Source organism: Panicum virgatum, unplaced genomic scaffold (genome assembly GCF_016808335.1).
Source record: "Panicum virgatum strain AP13 unplaced genomic scaffold, P.virgatum_v5 scaffold_2674, whole genome shotgun sequence".
Classification (NCBI taxonomy): domain Eukaryota; kingdom Viridiplantae; phylum Streptophyta; class Magnoliopsida; order Poales; family Poaceae; genus Panicum; species Panicum virgatum.
The window spans coordinates 79,383-106,589 of NW_024376292.1; the positions used below are offsets into that span (position 1 = coordinate 79,383).

A 27,207-nucleotide genomic window follows, 5' to 3' on the forward strand; every position below is an offset into this window, starting at 1 on the left:
TGTCCGAAAAGCATTCCGGAATTCCTCCCAAGAGATAACATGTCCAACAGGCTCCATAGCACAATAGTGATCCCACCAAATACGAGGGGTGCCACAAAGCTGTTGGGCAGCAAACTGTGCCTTGTTCGCATCAGCACAAGGTACTGCTAGCAAGGCAAACTTGGACTCAATAGTACGGAGCCAAGCATCGGCGTCCAAAGGTTCATCAATTCGGCTGAACAGCGGAGGTTGGGTGCCAAAGAATTCCTGGTAACCCGCTGGTTGTGCATCACGTCCTCCATGTTGCTGGCATGGCGGATTCTGCTGCCCTTGGACCAGCTGACGAAGCAATTCGGTTTGCATGGCCATTAGCTCGGCCAGATTCGGTGGTGGTGGCGGTGGCTGCTGAGATCCACTGCCAGTTTCATGGCCGAAGCCTTCAGGCGATCCACTAGTATGACCAACCATCTATATTTATGGAAGACATCTATTAGATACATCATTCTTGCTCCCAAAATTAATGGTATGTGCAATGATCATACATTGGACAGCAAAAATCAAATCAAATCAGCAGAATTAACAAAATGCGGTGTAACACAATATGCATAACACATATTTGTTCAACCAACATAACTCAGAATTGGTCAGCTGTTAGATGACTTCATACTCTTTCATTTCGATATGCATCAAACAGCCTAGAAATGCACCGATGAAGAGATAAGAATTTGGCAAGCAGAAAGATCAAGATTTCCAAACTGGTAGCCACGACTATATTACATCCAAAGTAGTCTTTATATTACAAGCCTAGCATCACGCTTCCTTACCACATATGCTACAACAAGTGGGACTCCATTCTAGGGCTATTTTACAACATTTCCTTCCCTATTTACATATACTACAATAGGAAAATCACATGCTATCTAGGACAAGCCTAAGGTGCCTAGAAGTCGTCGAGGTTGCCCACAGAGGAAGCACTGCCGGAGGAAGAGTCATCCGGCTGAGGGTTAGGCTCGGCAAGCGCGTGCTCTGAATCTATCTCTAAGACTCCCTCCATCACCTCTGGGTCTTCTTCTTCTGCTGCAGGCTCGGCTGTAACAATTGGGGGTATTGGCTGCTCATGGAGCATACCAATATGGGCCATAGCATCATCCAGATCCACTTGGAGCTCATGAACCTACTCCTAAAGAAAACCAATCACCGTGTTGCGCTACACTATCTCAGCACCATGCTCCAGAACCTGAAGCTCAAACTATGGAATGGCGTGATCTCTCCGAGCAACAGCCTCATTAAGCCTCTGAATTTGAGTGTCTCTCAAACTAAGACCTCGCTGGAAAGTCTAGGGCAAGTCCATCACCTGATCCATGTGCCTCTGCTGAAGAATCTGATAGTGGGACTAGGCATTCATATACCTGATCACCGCCTGGATAGTCTCCTCAGCTACGTCTCCAACTAAGTGTCCAAAGTGGGTGGTCCTGAAGAGCCACTCTGCGTTGCCAGCACTGACTGCCAGAAACAAGCCAATAGGATAAGCGGCTACTTCATTGGAATGATGCTCACAGAAGGTAGTGATAGCTTTGAGAGCTGCTATCTCAAAAGCGTCCACAAGACAATATCCAACCACCTCAATCTCAATAGGTGGCCAAGCCAAGGTGGGGTGCTGAGGAATGGTCATGGTGACTCTGCTCTTCTGAACTCCATCCTTAGAAAACTGTCGTCCCTTGTACCGGGGTGGGTCTGGGTAGTGGAAAACACGGAGCGTATCCCACAAAATCCTCGGAAAGCCCTCCCAGTATAGGCAATCAGTATGAGCACATCCATCCTCACCCCAAAAGACATTGTGACAGTCCACCATCTGAATCAAAAAGGATTCAAATGTGAGTTATATGCTTATCTCAGGACTTCTCAAATAAAGCTTTTTAAGAAGACTGCGGAAAAATGTGATTCTGATTCAAAGAATTATATGGTTTCACCAATTTCAGAAAGTAACAAACCCCCAAGTGGTACTGGTTCATCATTTGAGATTCTATGGAACGAAAAGATCATTATAACATCGTGATGGGCTAAGGATGAAGGCATGACTCAAATCCATCTTTCCATCCAAGGAAATCTAAATGTTTCAACAAACATGCCCCTAATATCAAGCTTTAACTCAACTTATGGGTTAAGCATACTAATACATATCCATGAAGATCCACACTAGAAATCCCTTAAAAGGACTCATGTAACAATTTCAAATTCTAGGAATCAAATCAAACATCATCAAACCAAGCATGCACGGCCTATTAGTTCCTCACAAGGTAAACAATTACCAACTATTGTTGGGCTTACGCGGTTAGTACGGTGGCATAACATCAATACGTCTCTCCCTATTATATCTAGTCGATAAATTCTAACCGTTCTTAACTTATCAAATCGCGGTTAGTGTACCTGCAGAAGATGGACAGAACATATATATGTATATGCATTGAACCTTTCATGCCAGCACTCATGAAAGTGTTCCCATACATTACCGCTCACTATAGAAGCCGCAGCCATACAATTTCCGCCGTATGGCCAACGTTAACATACGCCACTGAGATAGTGTATTCACAATTTCCTTTACTCCCAATATAATCGACCGAGGGTCGGTATATTGGCAGCAGCTCAAGTAGGCCACTGCTTGAGCGCAGCGTTCGGTTCGCATTGCCGACGGGAAGGTCAGACTCCCTCAGCTGACTGAGTACACTTTACTTCCAATATAGTCAACTAATAGTTGGTATATTGGGAGTACCTCAAGTAAGCCACTGCTTGAGGGCAGCGTTCGGCTCGCATCACCGACGGGAAGGTTAGACTCCCTCAGCTGACTGAGGATCCTTACCTTCTTACCTTAGCGTAGATGCGTCGTTACAGAAATTAAGGGTTGCTTGTGAGTATGGTTTGACAATAATGTAAAGTGCTAGAAGTCAGATATAATAAACCATACATAGATAGCCACCAAGTAACTCCCGTAAATTCCCTAGGACTTTATGTTTTATGCATAACCCTTAACGAAACCAACGTAGTTTTTAGAAATACCTTGTTGGTCAAATTTTATACGGAAATTGATTTTTAAGGTTCTAACACCTATGGTGTACACTTGTAGCTCTGATACCAGCTGTGGCAGAACCACTTGAATTATCCCGGCTCAAGTGCGCTGGCCATCACCATAAGGGCAACACCGACACAAACGCACTTCAAACGGAACAATTCTTGGTCTGTCGGGTAACGTCCCGATACAACCACCGGTTCTCGGATCGAACAAGCATACCCTGCACGAAGGCGAGTCCAGAGATATTAAAACCATACATATTTTACAACACAAGCATAGTAGTTATTACCCAAGTTCAAAGTAATATTATAGGTCCAAACTTAGTAAAACAATTATACAAGCCATAAGTTTAACGTTCAGAGTTTAAGCAGGGGAAAGAAAACACGATGGATACAACACGTAGCAAAAGTATACCAAGCTAGCCCAAGCAAGGTATCACTCATCGGGGTCATTGCCGCCCGAAGACGGATCCCATTCTACGGACCAGCCAGTAGGCAAAGAGCAGGGCCAAGACAGACTAGCGATCTGGTCCTCAAAACTCATACCTAAAAAAAGTTTCAATAGCAAGGATGAATATTCTAATACTCAGCAAGACTTAACCGTCAACGGATATACTTAGTCCACCTAGCTAGAGTATGCAGGGTTTTGTAGGCTCTGATATTTCTTTTGCTGAAAAGCAATAAAGAGTAGGTCCTTACTTTCAAGTTTTAGCTTCCAAGATTCTAGTTGATTAACCATTCTATGTAAGCAACTACTCCTATTCAACTATGGTAGAACTTTAAGCAAACATCAAGATTGATCATAATAATGTTACTCTTATTACTCTGTGTGGCAAAGGGATCAAGCAGTCCCAAACCGTGAGAAGCGGATGATTCGAATCGAATTTGTTAACCTGGCCAGGCAGACCTAACACACACGTTTGGTACACCGTCGGGTCGTTCCCAAACAACCGTTACCTTTCATTCCGACCTGTGGATAGGGTCACTCTCCCCGACTACAGGGCACCATCTTCCTCCCTGTAGCCGTGGTGTTGCGCAACATAAACATAAATAAAAACCTATCTCTAAGAGAGAGTGAAAGGTATATCCACTCACCGGTCCGATCGGCTTCTAGGCTTACCGCGTACTATATTTACGGCGTGTGGCTAGTACGTTCAAATACTTAACCACCGCAACCACACACCGCAACCTTAGCAAGTTTATCAACACAGACGGGGTCTCACACAAGGTCATGATATCGAACACGACCTCGTCCGTCGTCCTTATATTGATAAAAGAAAGTAAACCAGCAATTCCTATAGAGCTCGCGAGTGACAGGCAATCACTCGACTTTTACCGGTCCTATAAGCTTAGCAATTATTCGAACTCAGGTCTAGTGTTCAGTACATAGGTTCCTAGGATCATGCATCTAGGGTTTCAATTCAAATCCTAAGAATTGTAAATGCACAAGTAAGTAATAACGATAAATTGTAATAATTTGAAATACTGGGTTATGTCCGGGGCTTGCCTTCGCGATAGTCGCTAACTAGATTAGCCTTGGGCTCTTCCGGACTTTGGTCCGGGGCTTCGGTCAGTATAGTGGTGTTCACCTGGGCTTCTGGATCACCTTCTTCGGACTCTGGGATTAACTCGCACGTCCCGTCCGCTAGAGCAGTCGTATCTATATGTGATGCAAGAACAGTATTACACAAACACACTTCACGATAAAGTTGTAGTCCAACATTTAGCAAACAAACATTCATATGGGCAAGCGTTTATAGGGTAGTTATTTAACAACGATTACTACACAAAACAACAAGATCAACTTCACAAAACAGTTTGATTAAACTTACAAAGTAAGTGTTAGTTAGTTTATATACCATACAAATCATGGTTTGCAAAGAATTGAGTAACTCAGTATAAATATAGTATCTAACTTCAGTAAAATTACTTCAAATAGTAAATACAGAGAGCAATCTACCCTACAAAATTCATTCCATTTCATGCCACCAATTAATCAGAATAAAATAGTTACTCAGACTACACCTAGAGCAAGATCAAATTCTATAGAACAAACTACAGCACTTATGAAGTTCAAAATTTTTCAGAACAGGATTCACATGATTATGAACACCTCATAAATGTTTCAGAATTTATATAGGCATAAAACTGAAGTAATAATTTTGACAAAATTAAACCACATGTGATAAAACTAATTAGCACAAGAATTATATAGTGTTTCTAGATCCTAAATTTTACAGAACTAAACATATGACCAAAATAGAGTCACACAAAAATTATCAGAATTTTATAAGTAAGGAAACTATTTACCATAATTAAAGCCTACTTAATTAGCATTAAATAAAAGAAATAGACAAACAGATCGAAAACTGCTAAAACGTCGGCAACAACAAGGTTTTAGTAACATGTAAGCATGGAAAAAGTTTCACAGTCAGAAATCTAATATTTCTACCAGCACAAATATATTAGCATAACTAGTAGATCAAGGAATCTTGAAACTTTGACCTAGTTGATGATGTCAAAAAGGCTTCAAAATTTTTCCAAGTACTAGTAACACTGTAAGGCACAATCAAGCCAAAAATCACAGACAGTTACTGAGTAGAACTCCTAGAACAATTAAAGCCTATTTATTCTATTCTTTTTCTTGGATTAAAAAGAAAACCAAAAATGAAGATGTGTATGTAACAAAACTTATAAATCTTCTAACAAGGATTCCAAAACATTTGGATTTGTATTTTTCTGTTTTTTCTATGAATTTCTAGGCATTTTCAAAGTTCACAGCAAAATTTAGAAAAACCTAACTAGACCTTACAAACTAGTCCCTGGTTTCTTGCGCTGAGACCCCTGGGATTCTAAAACAAATTACAATGAGGCCCTTGGACGGAGGTAGGAGAAAGGGCGGGTGGGGCCGGCCGGTTTCCGGCGGTTTCTCTCGCCGGCGGCGAGGGGAATGGGGTGGAGGAGCAAGAGAGGACCGAGCTCTACCTGATGGTGGTCTTCTTGGGGCTCGGGGTGGCCGGATTGGGGGTTCCCCGCGGAGCAGTTGCTCCGGCGGCGACGGCCAGCGGCGGAGGCGGCGTTCCGGTGAGGTAGAAGCGGCGTGGAGTGGTCGGGGAGCTTCACCGCGACAAGAGGGAGCTATTGGTGGGGTCGATTTAGGGCGGGAAAAGGCGGAGGATGGGGCTTGACGGTGAGCTCAGAGGGAGGCGGCGACCATGGCGGCGGCGTTCTGGGGTTTCTAGGCAGGGAATTGGCGAGAGAGTGAGTGGAACAGTATGAGAGGGTTCCCCTAGTGCTGAGGCATGCGCTAGGAAGGGAACTGGGGCTCTGTCCTGAGCTCTCTACGGCGACGGCGAGGTGGCGGCCGCGCGGATGGCCGGGGTGGCGTGGCGAAGACGGGGAAGCTCTAGCGCGAGGGGAAAAGGGCGGCGAGGAGCTCGGGCGCGACGTGTGGGTGCCACAGAGAGCAGGAGGTGGCCTGTGGCCCTCCACGGTGGCGGGCGGCGCCCCTCAGCGCCGGCGGCAGAGCAAGCAGAGGAGCAGGGAGGTGGAAGATGAAGGCTGGACTGGTTTGTAATTTCTGCAAAGCTTAGGGGCTCTATTGTAAAACAAAACTATCTCCTAAACTAGGGCTCAAATGAAAAAGTGCCCAACATGAAAGTTGTTCAATTTTTCAAGATATACAACTTTGATGTTGTGCAAAAATTGATTTGACCAAAGGTTAAAGAGTTATTTTGAAAACATAGGAAGGATTCTGAATTTAATGGACTTTTGTCTTTTCCAATGCAAATTCAGTTTAATTTCAAACTAAAAAGCAAAATTTTCTGCCAAGCAATGATTACACTAAATTTTACAAATAAACCCTCCACAAAAGCAATATTTGCTCTCCCTATTCAAATTAAGTTATAGAAAGGACCTTGCATTAAATCATATTTACACAACTACCCTTAGATTTTTACAATAAGATCCTTTTTCAAGCAAAATAAGCACATGATGCATAAAATAAATGCAATTCTACTGTGCAGACACCTAGGGTGTCACACCCGGGTCCATTGGTGGCTGGGACTAATGTGGAGGACCAAATACCCTTTCCGTAGTAGTGGTTTGTGGTTTCTTATATCATGTTTTCATTATAGGACTTCTGTGGTAGCGCATAGTGAACTTTGCATAAAAATTAAAATGAAAGGAAACAATTTCCATTTTATTGCAAAGAGTCTTGAATCACAGTGCTTAATAGTTAGACAATCAACTATACAAAAGGTGGAAGATGCCTCACAGAATAAACATGTTGTCAATACCAATTCACTATCTCTCTCCCATTATGCCAAGGACTTGAACATGACGCCGCAGCAAAGAATTGAGATTAGAAAGCCTGAATTACTAGGGTGCAATGAAGAGACCAACACTACTACAAAATTCTATTTACCGAGGCGCTTGAAAAAAGACTCGGAGGCGGGCGGTCTGGCGGCTCGCCTAGGTTAACCCGTGCCGGGCTGCCGGCCGTACAACCGCCTCGGTTAAAACACCTCAGTTAATAACGATTAACTGAGGCGGTTGATTTAGGACAGACCGCCCAGACCGCCTAGACCGCCTCGGTTAAACTATTAACCGAGGCGGTCTGTCCTAAATCAACCGCCTCAGTTAATGGTGATTAACCGAGGCGTTTCCTTTATGTTGCCCGTCTCGGTTAAGTTCATTATATATAGCAGCCCACCCCTCTTCTTCCTCCCCATGGCTCCTCCTCCATTTTTGGGTGTTTTAACCTCAAAACAACCAAAATTAACCATCTTAGAAGGGGGAGATTTTGCCTTTGGATTTGGTGAGGGAGGACACCACTAAAGGTTGATTTCTGACTCCTCCAACTCTCATCTCCTCTCTTTTACATGATTTTGGTCTAGATCTAGATCTAAATGGAGGAGAGAGAAAACCGGATCCGGATCTAGATCTGCGTATTTGACACTATTTTCTCGTTTTGTGCAAGGTCTCATTCATGGACAAGGCTGAGTGGATGTACAAGATTCTCGTTGGGGCCCGAAGATGCAGAGATTTTTGAGAACCTTGCTAACCGTATGGACCAAGATGATGTCTTGTTTGGGAATCCGAAGTGGCTTGAGAATTTCAAGGAGATGAAGCAGGCGGCAATTGATCCGTTGTATAAGTACTGTCCGAAGCAATGGACGGCATTACGTTTTAACCTCCAATTGCTGATGTTGAAGTCTCGCCATGGGTGGTCCGACACTAGCTTTAATGACATGTTGCGTATGCTTGCTGACACATACCCAGAGGGTAACAAGGTGCCCGCCAATGCCTATCGAGCGAAGAAGATGATCCGGCCAGTGTCGATGAAGTTTAAAAAGTTCCATGCATGCACTAACTACTGTATCCTGTATCGGGGCAAGTATGAGAACTTGCAAAGCTGTCCGCACTACGGCGCGAGTCAGAACAAGAGGAATGCCGGTTGTTGCGCAGACGTGGATGATGAGGGACCCAAGAGTTGGCAGAAGAAGAAGAAGACGGCCAAGCAGATCCCGGTTCTTGAGGATGAGGAAGAAGAGGGCTACGTACAGAGGAAAAGTCCTGCCCTGTCAGTGTGGTACCTCCCTGCGATCGATCGCTTGCGTGCGCTATTCGGTAACCTAGAGGATGCCAAGCTGATGTCGTGGCATGCATCGGCAGAACGTATCAAGGGCGATAGCAAGCTACGACACCCCACCGATGGCAAGCAGTGGAAGAGTTTCAATGCCAAGTTCACGAAGGAGTTTGGTGACGAAGCGAGGAATGTCAGGATCGCACTAAGTACGGATGGGATGAATCCCTTCGGTGACCTCAGTAGTTCCCACAGCACTTGGCCGGTCATCCTGACTATCTACAACCTACCTCCCTATCTATGCCAGAAGCGTAGGTATATTTTACTAACCATACTTATTTCTGGTCCAAAGCAACCAGGCAATGATATAGATGTGTTCCTGGAGCCACTCATGGAGGACATGAAGATGCTATGGGAAGATGGGGTGAAAATGATGGATGCGTCCGTAAAGAAGGAGTTCACTCTAAAATCCATCATCTTTGTCACCATCACCGATTACCCTGGCCTTTTTGCACTGTCGGGGCAGGTCAAAGGGAAGTCAAGTTATGTAGTGTGCATTGATGGTACCTGCTACACTTATCTTACTAGATCGAAGAAATTGGTGTACATTAGGCATAGGCGATTCCTCAGCAAAAAGCATAGGTACCGGGATCCTTCGATGAATCAGTTCTTTGACAAAGATCCCGAGCCTCAAATTAATGAGCAGAGAAGACGAGTTATGGGAAAAATGTGTTTGAAATGGTGAATGGCATAAACATAGAGTTCGGGAAAAAGAAAAAATCTAAGGAAGATGGGACCACAGCAAAGAAGAAGAGGAAGCGGGATCAGATGGAGGAGAAACAACCACCTGTCACCCCAGTACCTTTCAAGAAGCAGTCATGTTTCTTCAAGTACTTGTCGTACTGGAAGGAGCTAGATACGCCCCATGCCGTCGACTGCACGCACCTTTCGAAGAATGTCTTTGAAAGCACAGCCGGAATCCTTCTGGACATCAAGACTAAGATGAAGGATGGTCTAAAGTCACAGTAGGATCTTGTGAACCTGAACATTAGGCCTGAACTTCATCCGACATTGGCGGCGCAGAGCAGGAAAGTGGACCTCCCGGGCACGTGCTATAACCTCACAACTGATGAGAAGAGAGCCGTGTGCCTGTGGCTTAGGGCTGTGAAGGTGCCGACCGGTTTCTCTTCCAACATCAAGAGTCTAGTCTCTATGAAGGACCTCACATTAACCAGCTTCAACGCACATGACTGCCACATCATGCTCACGGTGTTCCTCCCAATTGTCATCAGGGCAATCGGTCCAGAGTACGTGAAGATGGTCATCACACGCCTCGGTTACTTCTTCAACTGGATCACACAAAAGGTCATTGATGAAGCTGAGCTGCCAGGCATGAAACAATTCATCGTAGAGACAATTTGCCAGCTCGAGATGTGCTTCCCGCTGTCTTTCTTCGATATTATGCCGCACCTGATGATGCACATGGTTGATCAGATATAGGACCTTGGGCCTCTATACCTGCACCAGATGTGGATGTACGAGAGGTTCATGTCGACATTGAATAGATATGTCTATAACCGTGCTTACCCAGAGGGCTCTATGATCGAGGCATACACAACAGAGGAGGCCATTAACTGCTGCACCAAATACATCCGGGATGGAAATGCAATTGGGTTGCCCATCCATCCGCACGAAGGCAGAACCTCAGGGATGGGGTGCACTGGGAGGAAAGTACGCACCGATGTAGAAGAAGAAATGGTGCAAGAAGCTCATCACAACGCCCTTAATCAGTTAGTTGTCAAGGATAAGTGGGTTGAGAAGCACCTGGAAGAGCTCCGTCGTGGTCGCGACGGACGCATAGAGGCATGGGTACAGAGACAGCACAAGATCAATTTCATGACATGGATCAAACAACAGGGCATACCTCGCAATCGTGATGCGGCGGAATTGTGGCTTGCGTACGGTCTGTCTTCCCAAATCACCTCGTGGCAAGGATACGACATCAATATATACAAGTTCCACACGAAAGAGAAGGATAAGAAGAGCATAGCACAAAACAGTGGGGTTCGATATGAGGGCATCGATGAGGCCACTAGGGACACCAAGGCATACTTTGTGTAGATTGAGCAGATATGGGAACTTGACTACGGCGGTGAACTATAGATACCCATCTTCCAATGCCAAGGGGTAAAGCCGAATGCGGTTGTCGTGGACGAGTAAGGGCTAACCACCGTGGAGCATGGAAGTGTCGGGTACAAAGATGATCAGTGGGTACTAGCAAACCGCGTCGCTCAGGAAGCCTACTACCCGAAGCCCAGAGATTCCAAAAAACATGTGGTTGTATCAGGAAAGCAGAGGATCGTGAGAGCTAATGGAGTGCAGAGCCCCGAGAAACACGACTACACGGAGTTCTCACTCTTTACTGATCATCCACGCAAGATCAAGCAAGTCGAGTACCGTGTCAACAAGACCAAGATCAAGCCTTGGTGCCGCTCAGACGGTGAGAAGAAGACAGTGGTTGCGTCGACGCCAAAATGATATGCATTGTACACAACATTTTGTAACTTATTATTGCAATGGAATCCAAATGTATGCCTTTACATTTGTTGGAAATATACGCATTTCTTCACTCGAAAACGTTTGGCCAGGATTACAAATTAAAAACAAGATTTAGAGCTATGTTTGAACACTATTTGTTCAGAGGAAATTTTGAAAACGTTAGAGGACAAATCAGCAAAAGTTGCTGAAACAGAAACGGTAGAGAATTTTAAAACTCACAACATTGCTTTTTTGATATTTTGTAGTCCGGTGGAAAAATTTGTAGGAAAATGCATTACAAGTTCAAGTTGAGGAAAAAACTTAACCGAGGCGGGCTTCATAAAATAACCGCCTCGGTTAATATTAACCGAGGTGGTCCGTGTGCTCCGCCTGCCCCGGTTAATGTTTGCCTATATAACCCCCCCCTGCCGGCCAGTTTCAAATCTCGCCGCGACGCCGTTTCCCTAGCGCCATCCCCGCACCGCCACCCGCGCCGCCACCTCTGCGCCGCCACTCCTGCACCGCCCTAATAATATTAAAGAAGTAAAATTTCTCTCCACAAATTTTTCTTGTCCACCTTCCTCTAATTGCCCGGAAAGTGGAGATTTTCTTCCTCTAATCGCGTTGAGAAGCAATATGTATTGTTTAATCATGGAATTCCGGGAGTATAAAAAAATGAAGCAATGCACACAGTTACATGTAAAAAGCATACATTTACTAGGCTTAGCTTTTTGAGAGGATTCTTACCTTCAATCCTGGATTCGTTACCCTTTGGTAATCAAATTCAACTTCTGGGATGCGAGAAATCTTGTGGGCATCCTCCCCCTTGCATCTCTTAACCAGCCTTGGATAGTCTCTAATGGACAGTCTCTTCAAGGTGGTAAGGTTTCGTATGCTTTCAGGAAAACATGCCAGCTTGGGCGGGGACCAGATGAATAATTCTTCAAGGGCAATGAGCTGCCCCAGCCATTCCGGCAGTATCTCCAGGTTGGGTAAATACAAAAGTAGCCCTCTGAGAGAGGGGAACCAGCATAGACTGGCCTCCGGCAAGGACAATAATGAGCTGTCGTATGCCAAAGACATTCAATTCCTCAAGGGTGGAAAGGTGTTGAAGTCAACCACGGCGGGGTCACGGTGTGCCACCGAGAGGGGAGAGGGCGCCACCACATGAGGACGGTAGAAGCTAGGCCCTAGGTGTTGGGTCGCGGTGAGCCGCCTTGGAAGGAGGGGTGTCAGCCGCCACACGGGGACCATCCATCTCGAATCTTTAAGGAAAATGGCCTCATTAAGCCATTGTTTTGTGATTTTGGTGATTGAGTAACAACGCAATCAATGGGACTAATGCGTTTATCAAGTAAACATTAATAGATCCCAGGGATGAAGCAAAAAGGACAAGCAAAGCAAAACACGAAGAAAGAACACAAAGAAACCCTGAATTGGACGAGTTCTGCAAGAATCAGTTGTATCGGTTGAACCGGTGAGCCAGCACCGGTCTATCCGGTGGGGCTCGGATGCACCGGTGCCCTAGCACCGGAGCAAGTTGCAGTGCTGGTGCCAGCAAGCCGTGTGGCACCGGATGCACCAGTGGTGCCAAGATGTTGCACCGGTGCAAGCACCATGTCATGCATCAGACAGCATGTCAAGTGGCCTGGACGAAGTTCTTCAGCACCGGATGAACCCGTGGTACACCGGAAGAAGCACCGGTGCAATTCCGGGACAGTTGGAAGGAAGAGAAGCTGCACCGGATGAACCGGTGACAAAGCACCGGTCTATCTGGTGATGCCACATCAGACTGTCAGAGACCCAACGGCAACCCATTGCACAGAGTGACTGGATGCACCGGTGCTATGCCTTCGGATACACCGGTGCATACGCAGAAAGGTGGCCAACGGCTCTAAACGGCTACTTCGACTTGGAGGCCTATATATATGCCATCCCCCGGCCTTTTTGAGTTTGCTGGAGTTACTACAAGTCTCATACACACCCAAGAACATCTCCAAGCCATCCAAGAGCTTAGTGTTCATATCTTTAGCCCTTAGCACACTTTGAGAGTGTTGTGTAAAGGATTAGCTCTTAGTGAGTGAGTTTGCAAGGCCTTGAGCCCTTGTGCTGTGGTTCTCTTGTGAACCAAAAGAAGATTCGGTGCGCTGGCACCTTGGAGCTTGAAGGCTCGCAGGCAACGTCATCGACCCTCCGACTTGGTTTGGAGCGGCGACGACATCCTTTGTGCGAGGGACGTGGAGACCCCTATCCTTAGTGGAAAAACTCCTTAGTGGAACCCGGGATCAAGGTGACTGTGATTGTGTTCATGGAAGAGACTTGATTGCCGAGTAGCAATACTCTTAGTGAGTGCTACAACAACGTGGATGTAGGTGTGCCTTTGTGGCTAACCGAACCACGGGATAAACACCCGTGTCAAGAGTTTACTTCTCTCTATCCCGCTCTTTAAGCTTCCGCATTTCATATTAGTAATATTTGTGCCTTTACTTTCATAGAGTAGTTTCTTGATAAGAAAGGCTATAGGTTGCTAAACTCTTTTGGGATAGGGGTTTCACACTAGAACATCCATAGTTGCACATCTAGATAGCTTGTCTTAGTTTAATTTTGTGCAAATAATTGGAGCCATAGGTCTAAAGTTTTTAAGTTGCCTAATTCACCCCCTCCCCCTCTTAGGCTAGAGCGTGCTACCGGTCCTTCCAGAATCCATCGTCCCCATGTGGTGCCAGTCGGCGCCACTTCCGTGCCCCCTTGCGCGGTGCGCCGCAATCCACCACGGTTGTGTCCGCGAGCATCCCCCTTCTCTTTTCTGGGCTACCCCGGCCCAATCCTGCCATTCCCTTATGGCGGCGGCTAGTGCCCCCTCCCTCCAACGCGCCCGCCATTCCATGCATGCTAGGGTTCTGGTCGAAAGCCTAGCCCAGCTCTACACTGGACCAGTGACGATGATCGCCCTCGAGCAGTTTCTCTTCTTGAAGGCGCGCTGAAGAACCTCTTGTGGCCTCCTCTTCTTGGACGCTCAGGTCAAAGTTGTTTTGCTCGGCATAAGACTTGGGCTAAAGCCATGCTAAGCTCATGCTTAGTCAATGATGATTACGTTCTTGGCATCATTTACATTCGTGGAGGCATCATCTAAGATCTCCTGTGCCTTGGTGGTGGTGGTGGTGCAGTTTTTCTCTCCTTACTAGTGTATTTATGGTTGCGCCACCGTTCGTCCTTGGACTGGGGTAGGTGGAGATCTCAAGTATCCAGTTAGGGAAGTTTGTGCTCCTGTACCCTGCTAGTTCAAATCCTTCAAAAGTTTGAGGAGGTATAAGATTCTCCAACACCTCTGCATCTATCTTATACTCCGTGGTATCTGCATGATCCCACGAAAGGCTTAGCACCCGGAGGTCTGGATTATCTCGCAGTTTAGCTCTCTCTGCATCTAACGGTTGCTCAACTTTCTCAAGGTGATTGATCTCTAGGCGTTGACAAGACAATTTCCCAATGCTCACAAGACTGCTATATGGCCCATAATCCACCTCGAGCACATCATGTACACTATGTTCTACTGTCCTGACAAGCAACTGCAGCGCCTCAAAATGGAAGGAGCAACAACATCATCAATATATGCGTTGTTTCTTGTGTCGACTTCAAACATGGAGAGACTAGTCATGTAGCCAATACCATCTAGCAACTCATTGAGAATCTGCAAGGACTTCATGCACAATACTTGAAGCTGCAAGCTACAAAACACAATATGATAATGTATGCCACAGAAATGATAATGTACTATTGGACTGGTTGTAGGGCAGACACAATCACACAAGACACAAGCATGCATGAATCCCAGAGAAATCAATACTGCTAGTACTACTTTCTTGCAGATTTCTTGTGGGATTCAAATGCATGCTCGTACTTGTACCCAGAGAAGCATTTCTCATAGTATACCAATCAACATGGAACAAACACGCCACCCAGAAGCACACCTCCATTACATTTGCCAGTAATAAATTTCACAAGACACAAGGACATTATCAGTGTTGATATCAGCTATAGATACATTTGTACATTATCAGTGTTGTTACATTTGCCCAGAAGCACACCATCCAGTTTCAGCAAATATTCCATGTCCATCCCCTCCACATCCTCCAGTTCGCTGACAGCCTGACACCACGTCCTCCTCCGCCTCCTTGCTCACTCGTGATGGCCGCCTTTGCCTCCGCCGATAGGTAACCTGATTACCAAGATATATAGCTCCATGATGAGCAAGAGTTGTAATATGCATTGCTTTAGTGAGCTAAGTTTCTGTGGCAATGTAACTCATAGCACCCGCCACCCATATATATCTGGGTGATTAAACTTTGCTTGGCACAGTAATAATCTACATGTACTATACCACTGTGCTTCGGTCAACCTCCTCCGTGCCTCTCCTCATCCACCGCTTAGCTAGCATGGCTTCCAAAGGTTCATCAGTATGGTCTTGCTAGATCTTGCACTCTACCTCTGTTTGAGAAGCAATATTTATTTTTGATCTTCAAGTTCCAAGATCAGCAATATGAAGCAATACATAGTTACATGCATGAACAAATCAGAGATTCACTATGCTTTTGGAAGGTTTCTTACCTCTTATTCTCTGACAGGTTGTCCCTGCACGAATCTTGTGCCATCCAACTCTACTTCTAGGATGTGAGAAATCTTGTGGGCATCCTCCCCCTTGCACCTCTCAACCAGTCTTGGACAGCTCCCAATTTCCAGTCTCTTCAAGGCGGTAAGGTTCCGTATGCTTTGAGGCAAAGATGTCAGGTTGGGCGAGCCCTTGATGATTATTTTTTCAAGGGTAATGAGCTGCCCCAGCCATTCCGGCAGTATCTCCAGGCTGGGTAGCATCAAATGTAGTCTTCTGAGAGAGGGGAAACATGGAGTGGCCTCTGGGAAGGAGGCTAATGAGCTGTGGAATCCAGTGACACTCAATTCCTCGAGGGTGGCAAGGTGCTGAAGTCGATCCCACTTGTCAGTAGTAAAACTTTTGCTTCTGATTATGGCTTCAAAAGGAAGAGTGGAAGATGAAAGCAAGCCTCCCAAACCCATGCATTGGTGGTAGCACCTCATCGCCGTAGGTCAAGTCCCAATACATACTTTTGGGGGGATACGGCAGGAACTTCAACTTTGGGCAGTCCCATACATACAACATGTGCAAATTAGGGATTAAGAAATCATCACCTTCTTCACCTGACCGTGTTGTCCAGCACTCCTCCAAGTTCTTCAATCCATATAATTGAATAACTCGCAACCTTTTGCATGCTCCTTTCTCTCCATAGAATTCCTTTCCGATCTTCCTGATGTTGGGAATTAGGATGATAAGCAACAGCCTGAGATTGGGCAGCATCCCAAGTGGAGGAACAGCATCACATGCTAAATTCATGAGTTTGATACTGGTGAGATACGGAAGATAGGAGGAGATCTCAAGCATCCATTTAGGGAAGTTTGTGCCCATGTAACCTCTTAGTGCGAATCCTTCTAGAGTCCGAGGAGGAATAAGGTTCTCCAACACCTCTGCATCTCTCTTGTTCTCTGTCATATCTTCATGGCCCCAGGAAAGGCATAGCTTCTGGAGGTCAGCATTATCTCTCAGTTTAGCTCTCTCCGCATCTTCCGAATGCTTGACTTTCTCAAGGTGATTAATCCGTAGGTGTTGACAAGCCAATTTCCCAATGCTCACTATACTGCTATGTGGCCCATAACCCACCTCGTTTACTTCATGTACACTATGTTCTACTACCCTGTAAGGCAGCCTCAAAATGGAAGGAGTTCCAAAGAAATCTATATCCCACCCCTTTACTGAGTGGACTTCAAACTTGATGAGACTAGTCATGTTGCTAATACCCTCTGGCAACTCATGGAGATTCCACATGTACAGTACTTGAAGCTTCAAGCTACGAAATGACGATGGCAGATTTTCAAGCCTTATACAATATGACAAATCAAGGCGCTTCAACTTTGACAGACCACCAAATGACTCGGGCAATGATTGCAGCTTAGAACAGCTTGTTAGATTCAGAGAATGAAGCTCAGAAAGATTACCAAAGCATTTAGGGAGCTCTTTTAGATCATGACAGTCTGAAAGATCTAGGTCTTTTAGATGCTTAAGTCGGCAAAAGGACTCTGGTAACATATGTGCATTGTAGCAGTCAGAGAGGTTTAAGAACATGAGATTTTCAAGATTGCCAAAATTGTTTGGTAGGCCTTGTAGTTGGTGGCAACTTGATAGGTTTAGATGCTCTAAAGACTTGATGTTAATACTGTCAGGCAGTTTAACTAGTTTCGAACAGCTGGACAAGTTTAGGAACAAGAGGTTAGGAAGGGTACCGAACTTGTCAGGGAGCTTTTGGAGCACATTACAGCCTGACATGTCTAGATGACATAAAGAAATAAGATTGCCAATTGACTCAGGTAGCTCATAAAATTTAGAGCATGCTGATAGGTTGAGGAACCAGAGTGCAGAGAGCTCCCCAAATGCTGATAGTTTATGCAAGGATTTCGGAAGTGATGTAATTGGCAAGCCCGAGGCATCGAGGTACCTTAGCAGCATCAGTTGATGAATGGAAGATGGCAACGATATGTTGCTGGGGACAGATTTCCCTTGGATGGAACATTCACTTATGTCCAAGACACGCAAATACTTGCATTTAGAGAATGACTTATCTTGAAGCTGCAATCTGTCGCACTCTGTAAAGTGGAGAGATCTAATTTTACTTGGAATTTTTTTCCGATCAATAGACTGCTTCTGATAATTGATAAACTGCATATGTCGGCAATAATTCTTCTCAAGGCTGTTATGAGTCAATTCTTTGGGATCATTTAGAGCAATTAACTGTTGGCCAAGTATTATCGTTGCAAGATCATAAACCAAATCATGCATCGTCACCTTGATGGGACCTTCAGCATCCTCTGGAGCATTCTGCAGACAGATCAGTTGTTACTACTGTTAGTAGCGAGAAAGATTATCTTGATGGTAACGAACGAGCTGATTCTTACTCCTAGCTGTTAAACCTTGAGTGAATTTCACAAAATAATAATACTAGCATCGATCTTCTCAGATCTTTTTGCTATCTAGGTGTGTCCGCGTTCTGCTTAGGATGGGTGACTCTAGCCTTGAGCTATTTTATCTTTTTCTTAGCTCTCCTGCATCATTCAAGAAAAAAAAAAATTTTGCACTGATCCTGATAGACCCCAAGATGCTTAAATTGGATTTCTATTTCCACTTTTAGAGAATCTCAAGAAAAAAATGGATACCAACAAGTTTTCTCCCAATATTTTCACTCCACCTGTCCCGCTCTGATTCTCACAAAATTTTCATCCACTGTTGCTCTTGTCGTCCCCTAAGCCAGCAGCACTACAGCATTTTTTTCTCCGTCCTTCACTCATAGGGCTTATTTGCTTTGCCTTGAGACAAACTTGCATAAACCAATAAGCTCCCCTAGGCGTTTGATTTCGAGCGCTTAGAGCTAAGATGCTTGCCAAGCCAAGGGTGTGGCGGCAGGGCATAAACCAAACAACTCCGATATAAATCGCATACCAAATAGACACCCACAATAGCATGTGGGGGCTTTTGTCTATGTGCCTATTTTTCCTCTCTATATGATCCATTCGGTTTAGGTATACAAAACATTTTAATGTTTCCTTAATGCTTTGTTTAATATGATTGTTTTATTTTTCTCATTTATATCTTGTAGTATTTTTACATATATTATGGTACGATTCATCTAAAGTTCTTAGACACATCCCAGCTTGTTTGTATCTTTTTGCTACCATCGAATTCTTTTAATTCTTTTACTACAAACTTGCACACCCCTCCTACATATTTGGGAAAAAGGTCATTCCTTTCCATCTCAGATAATGTTCGCTAGGGTCCTCATTGCCATTGAGGTTCTTGGGTTTTTATGTTTCCAAAACGAGCTTGAGGTTCTTGAGTTATCACTAGAGTATATTGGTTTTAATTCTTTCATCATGTTACAATTAAACATTTCAATCAGAATATTAATGTGATCATTTCCTTCAATCTTCTGATAGTGTCTTTCTTTCTAACTAACAAACAATCATCTATTCAGAAAATAAAAAAAACGATTCATAGCCTGAATGTTCAGAATTCTGTGATTCATTAGTCGCCATTCGATGAAGTAAACGGAAATTTAGCCATTGCTGGTCAATTTTTAACAATAAAAATAAGTTATTATGACTCTAGTTAGTTATATTAAGTAAATATCCCAACTTAACATTCCCAAAAAAATTTGGGCGATTGGCACATTAGCTGCTCATATAGTTCATGATGCTTTCTTTTCTTTTACTGAAATACTATGGAGAAGTGGCAAAATAGTTCGTGTGTTCATTGGGTTTCCATGGATGTGGATTCCAGTGATAACTGTGGGTAAGACCACCATGCCATTCAATTTATTGTTAAATAAGTACTAACATAGATCTGTTGACAATCTTGGAGTTTAACATCGGTAGCATTGCATCATGAAGAATGAATGAACGGATGGAAAAGAGATTATTCTACTGACCTGAGAAGTCTTGGAAATTTGAAGAAAAGACATCCCCAACAAATAGTCGACACAGTGTTTGCCATCGATGATTGATTGAATATATCCAAGGGCTCTCCATTGCTGGATGAGGTTGTCACTAGCGATAGTAAAGCCCTTGGCGTAAACTGCACAATATGTGAAGCACAACTTGAACTTTAACAGCATGTAGTAATAGCTCAACATGAGGCCCTCCAAAGGCTCTTGCAACAAAGTATTTTCTTCCATACTCAAAATAATCTTCTTGTCCCTTATATCTTCCCATGCCTCTGTAGACTTATGTTGGGATAACAAAAATCCAAGAGATCGTGCTAGTAGTGGTAGACCTGCACACTTCTTGGCGATTTGTCTACCAATTGGTTCTAATCCACATAGATCCTCACCTTGCCAGAATGGTGTTTGTCGCATCACATTCCAACAGTCATCATCTGATAAAATGCTTAAATTGATTTGGTCACTCTTGCGCACAGGGCGGATTATTCCTTGACTAGCTAGAGCACCAATATCCAATTTATCCACTACATGTTGCATTCGCGTAGTTAATATGATCTTGCTTCCCTTCCTACCATATTGCAGCATATGCTATAGGTTTTCCAAATTATCCACACCTTCCTCCCACATATCATCAAGAACAATCAAATACTTTTTGGTAGGGAGCATACTTTTCAACATTTCAGTAATGGACTGCAAATTGCCATCTTTTAGGGTGATGTACCATTCGCTTGGCTCAATACTGGTACTCCTACTCACTGTTGATATGATTATTTCCCCAATTCTTTGTAGATCAAACTTCTTAGACACATAGACCCATACCCGTAGATCAAAGGTTTTGGTTCTATTATCAAAAAAAATTGATTGGGCTAGTGTTGTCTTCCCCAGGCCACCAAGTCCAACAATAGGAATGATTGAGACAACCTCATCAGCTTCACTTTTCAGTAATTTGATTAACTTTTCCTTTTCAGTAATTTGATTAACTTTTCCTTTTCAGTATCCCTTCCTACCATTCTAATAATGTCGATGCCCCCATTGGTGGGTGAAATAATAGCTTGATTTTTAGCCACCTCATCAGCCCACATTGATGTATCTTGGGGCACCAGATCAAGGGTCCCACAACCCTCTTTCTCTATGTTGGTTAAAACTTCCTTTACCTTCTTCATCTTGTGAGCTAATGTAAACCGCAACAGGAATGGATTGTAGGATGAAAAGAATAGCTTAATCTGTAAGAGAAAAAGATAAACCATAAATAAAATTTTGTTGTACATGTGTTTTGTTTTGTATTGTAGTACTTGAATATATTCCTGTGGTATATCAACGGCTGAACAAAACAAGTTGTAGAAGAAAACATATTACATGTTTGTTGAGAAATAAATTATAATATATTGGTTGGTCACTATAATGACAAGCACAGCAAGTGCAATGGCACCCAACAAACACTCAGCCATTCAATTTCACACCAAATTAAGAGACCGTTTATGAACTCAACTGATGATGATACCTATGTTGTATAAAATTTAGAAACTCAACTTCGAACTTGAAATAAGTTAGTTGAAACAAAAAAATCTAATGTCCAGCCAAACAAGAATAAGTTCATGTGAAATTTTTGTGTACCAATAAAGTTAACCTTCTAATCATTTCACTTGCTGCACATTTTGTATTCTGTATTTTATTTCTAAACCAAGGATTCTGTGGTCTGTTTGTGGGTCTAGGACAATTTATGGCCCAAGTTGCCAGGTGAAGCCCATAAACACACCTCATGGATACCGCTTTGAGGGCCAAGTTCGTGGGCAGCCCAAGTCTAGTGAACAAAAATGCATCCTGCAGGTATGGCTGCTCTCCACCTCTTTGTTTTTTTACTTATATTGTAATACCAAGCTACTCCACTTCACACTATGTTCACTTTCAGAATAAAATACAGGCAAGGAGGAGCCAGGCATATCATGCTATGCATGGGTTAACACATACTCTTCGAAATTATGTGGCCTCAAATGAACTGGAGTAAGGAGATGTCACCAACTTATTTGTTCTCTTCTTTCTTGCCCGAGTTTTTAAAGTAAAGTTTTCGGTTTTGTAAACTGATAAAGTGTTGTTGGCATTGTAGAGTGTTTCGGCTTATTGATATTCCATATTTCTAACACAGATGACACTAAAGGTGACGTTTATGTTCCTGAACTGAGTAGGTCAGTGCTCAAAGTTGTAGATGGTGTTTCAAAAAAAAGGCTGTAGAACTTGGTATTAAATTTTCATTTAATAGTAGTCCTGAGTTTAGTTTTACTCTAGGAAATTTTGTTCACAGACACTGTTCAATCATGGAATTGGAAGATACACACCGCCCAATCGACAATTTGCCCAGTACCATTATAAAGCCATGGTTCATTGTTGCTAGACACCACACGCAATAAATTTTTCATTTTTATGGTTTGGGAGAGAGAAAGATGCGTGCATAGACCATATTGCCCTTCCAAGTTATCTTCTACCTCTAGACTCCACCTTTCTCTCTTATCTCCATCTTTGTCTCCAATTCTCCATCGATCCATCAAGCAACTAGCAAAGGCCAAGCAACATGTACTTACTCGGTACTCATCCATGGCGGAGCCATGGCCTGCCGCATCACCACCGTCATCTGATGCAGCGACAACGGAGCTGGAGCTGCCAGGGTTTCCGTTAAATCCGTCATATGCTTGGGTTCTTCCTAAAGTAGGTGGCTCAAGTTCGACATCATCCCCATAGTGCACCTGTATCGCCAGGACCCTTGGAAGCTCCCAGGCCTGGCGCACATCGACGAGCGGGAGTCGTACTTCTTCGTGCCCTCCCCCCCCTCCCGCCCCGCCCGACACACCATCGACGGCAGCGGCCGGCGCATTTGGATACTATGCGCCTCCCTACCTGCTACCCATGCAACGGCGGCCTCGACATCACCAACAGCGGTAGCGAAGGCGGACGCACCATTTGCGACGACAATGGTCGCCTCCGACCATGAATCCAACCAGCTGCGACCTCTATGATGCCCCTACCCTTACTAATGGTGGTGGTCCCTGTTCCTTACATAGATGGAGCAACCCTGGCAGTAGCGCGTCACACCCACACGGATGATGCCCGACAGCCATGGCTCATCCCACCCCACACGGACGTCACTCCAGAGACTTCGTGCCCTGGCTTCATGTCCCAGTCTTCGTGACACCTTCGACCCATTCCTGCTACTATTCATGGGGGTGTGTGTTGCCTGCTGGTTCCTACTACCGTCTGTGGGGAGTGCGGTGGGGCAAGTGGGGTTGGGGACAGGAGCGGTGATGCACAGTGTAGAGCTAAGGGAATGGACGGAGAGAGAAGTGTGGAATCTAGAGGTAGAAGACGACTTGTAGGGGGCAATGTGGTCTATTCACGCGTCTTTCGCTCTACCGAACCATGAAAATAAATATTTTATTGCATGCGGTGTCCAGCAGCAAAGAACCACCATTTCATAATGGTACTGGCCAAATTATCATTTTGGCGGTGTGCATCGGCCAATTCCACGATTGAACGGTGTCCGTGAGCAAAATTTGCCTTTTACTTTTGGTAGATGTCATTTCATTGCTGATTTATTCATGTATAAGGTTACCACACTCAAAGAATGATTACTCACTACGTGTTTCTGTGATTCTATCACTTATTTTTGAAATAAAGGCAGGAGATCTGCCACTCAGTTCAGATGAAAGAATTGTAGGTACAAGAAGGGTAGCCAAACATGGTACCAACACGGGGCACACAAAGGGTTGAATCACCCACATGACGTGGAAGAGCACAAAACTGTCATGAGTCCAGCGACATCCCATGGCAGACTCTAGACGATCCTAACGAAGACAGGCAGATGGTCTGAAGCGAAAGGCCGCAAAAGGTCATCATTGCCGAGCTCAATATGAAGAACACTTTGACTTCCAATTTTGAACCTCTGCCCCTGCCCCCTGCTTTTGCTGACCTCCAAAACAGTCTAGTCAACAAAAAAGGGGGGTTCGGCTCATATCATCGTTGCCGAGCCACATCCACTGATGTAGCAGCTCTGACTTCATGCTGCAAGTCCCCCCTCCACATGCATACCGGGTGCCGAGAAGCGAAGAGCATCAACCGGCTGTCTCTGCCATCGTCGTTCCCTGACATCCCATAGGAACCCTTCCAGAGCGGCATCGACACACCGGCTGCATGCAGCAGCTACAAAGATGCATCGCCACCACCCCCTCCGGCCAGGCACACGGAACCGGGCCTTGCCTGCCTCGCGCAACACACCGCCGTACAGCGAAGCCATTGCCGGCCATCCTTGCAAACCCTGGTACCCCGCAGCTAAGAAGGCTAGCCACCGCCAGCCACCGTCGGTCGAGCGATCCCCGCCACCGTGGGCGCCGCCCCTAGCCCAACGGACCCGGCCATGAGAATGGAGAAACCCGGCACTCCAGGCCTGCTGCAGCCGCCCCCACCATTGCCGACAACCACCAGCGCTGCCCCCGACCAGGGGGTGCTGGATCCGGCTGACCGGGCACCGGATCTAGCCACCCAAGCCCTAGAGCAGCCCAGGCCAGTCCCGCCAGCAGCAGCCACGTGAAGAGGAGGTGGGACTGTTGGAACAGCTCAGGAAAACGTGTTCTGCCCGCTCTCAATCTGATTCGCTCGACTCTCGCTCTCGCACGCACCGGCGGACCGAGGAAGAAGATGAACAGCCGGTATCTTGACCTCTCTGTATTACATTGAACTCGACACTCCGGAGCACAACGAAGTACATGGACTTTTGTAGGCAAGGGACGCATCAGGAGCTCTCCTCCACGTCCTTCATTCCTGCAGGACCTGCTCAGCCTTGCCCAGGGAGCCACTTGCTCGCTCCGGACGTGGCGGCCTTCTCCGCACTAGACTGGCGCTTATAGCCACTACTCCTAACAACTCCAAGACTCGATCAACACAGCAGCTGGCGCACTTCTGCACAATCTGCACCTAGACCTTGGACGGCAACGACCTTGCCAACCTACTGGACCCGAGCTCGCCGAACGAGCTCAACACGCGCGACAGCGCGACACACACGGCACAGCATGACACAAACGTAGGCATGCCAGAAACATACCTATGGCGTGTTTATTCTAAAAATCTCCCCCTAAACATGACTCCCCCTAACCTACGACGTCGCCGCCCATCCTAACGTACAGGACTCCGGCTCTTCATAGACCATAGCAGGGAGCACACCTTCTTGTCTCCGGGGCCGCCGCACACTCGCCGTTGCCTCGATGCTGCTGCTCCCATCGTTGTTGTCATCCCGCGGCTGCCGCTACGGCCTCCAGATGTGGATGCCAACCATGCAGCATGCCTCCGCGTGAACGCCGTGGCCTTCTTCTCCCTCTCCGGTGACGCACGCCACCGCTTCATCCCTATGTCGCACGCCACTGCTCCCCGGCCAGAACGACGCCCCGCCTTACCAAGACAGGAATAATGCGCGATCCACTGTCTAACCGCAACGCCTAGCCTTGCGTCGCCACGGGCTCCCTCACGTGCACCGACACACGGCCCGGCGACCTTCAGCGCGCAGCACGTACAGGCCACCGTGAGCACTCCTCCGGGCGTCGCATCGCCGCCGTCCGTGCATTCCTTGCCGCTGCGCCGAGCCACCACTGCCTCGCCGGCCGCGCTGCCGGTCGCGTGCCACACCCCGCAGCCGAGCATCACGAGCGCGCCCTGCCGCAGCCCTCCCAGCCGCCTCGCGCCGCCACTCACGCCGTGCGCCGCGCTTGTGCCTGCGCCCATGAGCCACCACCGGCGACCCCGCAGCACGTCGCGCCCATGCCCTGCTACGCGCCCCAGCCCGCAGCTCCGCTGGCCGCCGCACCAAGGCAGCCTCAGCGCTGCACGTGTCCACAGGCCGACACATGGCCCGGAGCTTCACGCATCACAGCCGTCAGCGAGCTCCACCGGTACACCTCAGTCGAGGGGAACGGATCCCCCAACTATCTAACCTTGCTCTTGATACCAATTGTTGGAACTGCGTAGGAACGCGTGTTCTGCCTGCTCTCACTCTGATTCGCTCACTCTCACTCTCGCACGCGCCGGCGAACCAAGGAATAAGATGAACAATAATTTCGATGACGATCACTGCGGAGCCACTGCTCCTGTATCTTGGCCTCTCTGCCTATTGCCGTTGTCACCCATATTTGTAACGCTTACATGTACAGTGCCTCTTCATTCTTTTGTTCCAGGTTCCAGCTTCAGATGGGTCTATCTACATTTTCTAAAGCAAACAAAGTATGCACCCTACGTTATTGTAATGGTATATAGAATTAGTTTTCAATTATACTTGGCGATAAAAATATTTAGTTTTGTCAGACTGCTTGGTAATGACTCCATTCTAATTTTATGAAGAATCTTCATGCTCAGGGCACTCCGTAGGCTGGATATAACTGCCTGAATATCTTCTTTCCTTCTCCCATTTCTACTAAATATTATATTTTGGAAAGGAGTCATTTGCAATTGCAGCTATAGACTCCCACCTCTGCGGCTCTGCCCTTAGTCAATTGACTCTGATGACGTGAGTGCAGTCCTAAATAAAAGTTGGTGCCGCTGTTGAAATGGAGGCAACTATGAACTTAGTACGACTGATTTCAGAATCAATTGCCTCAACGATTCATGTTTACCAAAATAATATCACGGTCCTGCTTGAGTTGCCTATGCACGGGCATTTTATTTTTGCCAGGTTAAAACAAGGCCTAATTTAAATGTTGTTATGGCTAAATTGATACACTCAATTTTATTTTAACAATGAGACCACACTATCAATTTTAAATTCACAGATATGATGTAACGCGTTCGCAACTTTTATTTTAAAATTAAGGATTAGCAAGGTTCCGCTTCTCTTCCCCAGCAGCATTCTAAAGCTTATTAATTTGGGAGTGATCAGATGGGCAAATATCAGTTAAAAGCATATAAGTGGAACCGAGAGTTTTAAAATGGGACAACCCTCACTTCGGAAAAAAGAAGAAAAATGAAAATTAACTAAGAATATTGAAGTTTAGCATCTGTACCTTGGGTTGGTCCTGCTTAATGAGTTCAATAGCGTCGAACTCATCCAGCAAGTCCTCAATGTCGTAGGCTGCAGCCTTGAAATCCTTCATCCAAACCCGCATGATCTCTCGTCTCTCTCCTTCATCCTGGCCCTCCCTCCGGTCAGCATGGCGCATCAAGCTTGCAGCTTCACCATGGTCCTCTCAAGCCATCCACGCGTCCTTGAATCTCCACAACAGGGTAGCCTCATCCCAGACAAGCTCGGCAAGCTTGCTGGCCATCAGCCCGCCAACGGCGCTTGCCATCTCGTGGCCGGCGCTGACCAGAACAACTCACAAGGGATGCTGGCTGCTGCAGTGTATGTGGGAGCTTCTTGGGTGGAGGACTGGTGCTCCCCATGTTAATCCAAACACCCTGCATATAAGGTTGTCTTTGGCACCTACTGAGCAGCTTTGCATCGATACCTTGAGT

General features: G+C 45.8%; 1 protein-coding gene and 1 pseudogene across 1 annotated transcript; one reads left to right on the forward strand and one right to left on the reverse strand.

The window, feature by feature from the left end:
- Positions 1–8,297: 8,297 nt before the first annotated feature.
- Positions 8,298–10,132, forward strand: LOC120694062. The gene is made up of 3 exons (XM_039977236.1): positions 8,298–9,195; positions 9,393–9,522; positions 9,685–10,132. The coding sequence occupies exons 1-3, from the start codon at positions 8,298–8,300 to the stop codon at positions 10,130–10,132; spliced, it is 1,476 nt and encodes a 491-aa protein (XP_039833170.1).
- A 5,262-nt stretch (positions 10,133–15,394) lies between these two features.
- Positions 15,395–26,905, reverse strand: LOC120694063 (annotated as a pseudogene).
- Between the last annotated feature and the right edge of the window lie 302 nt (positions 26,906–27,207).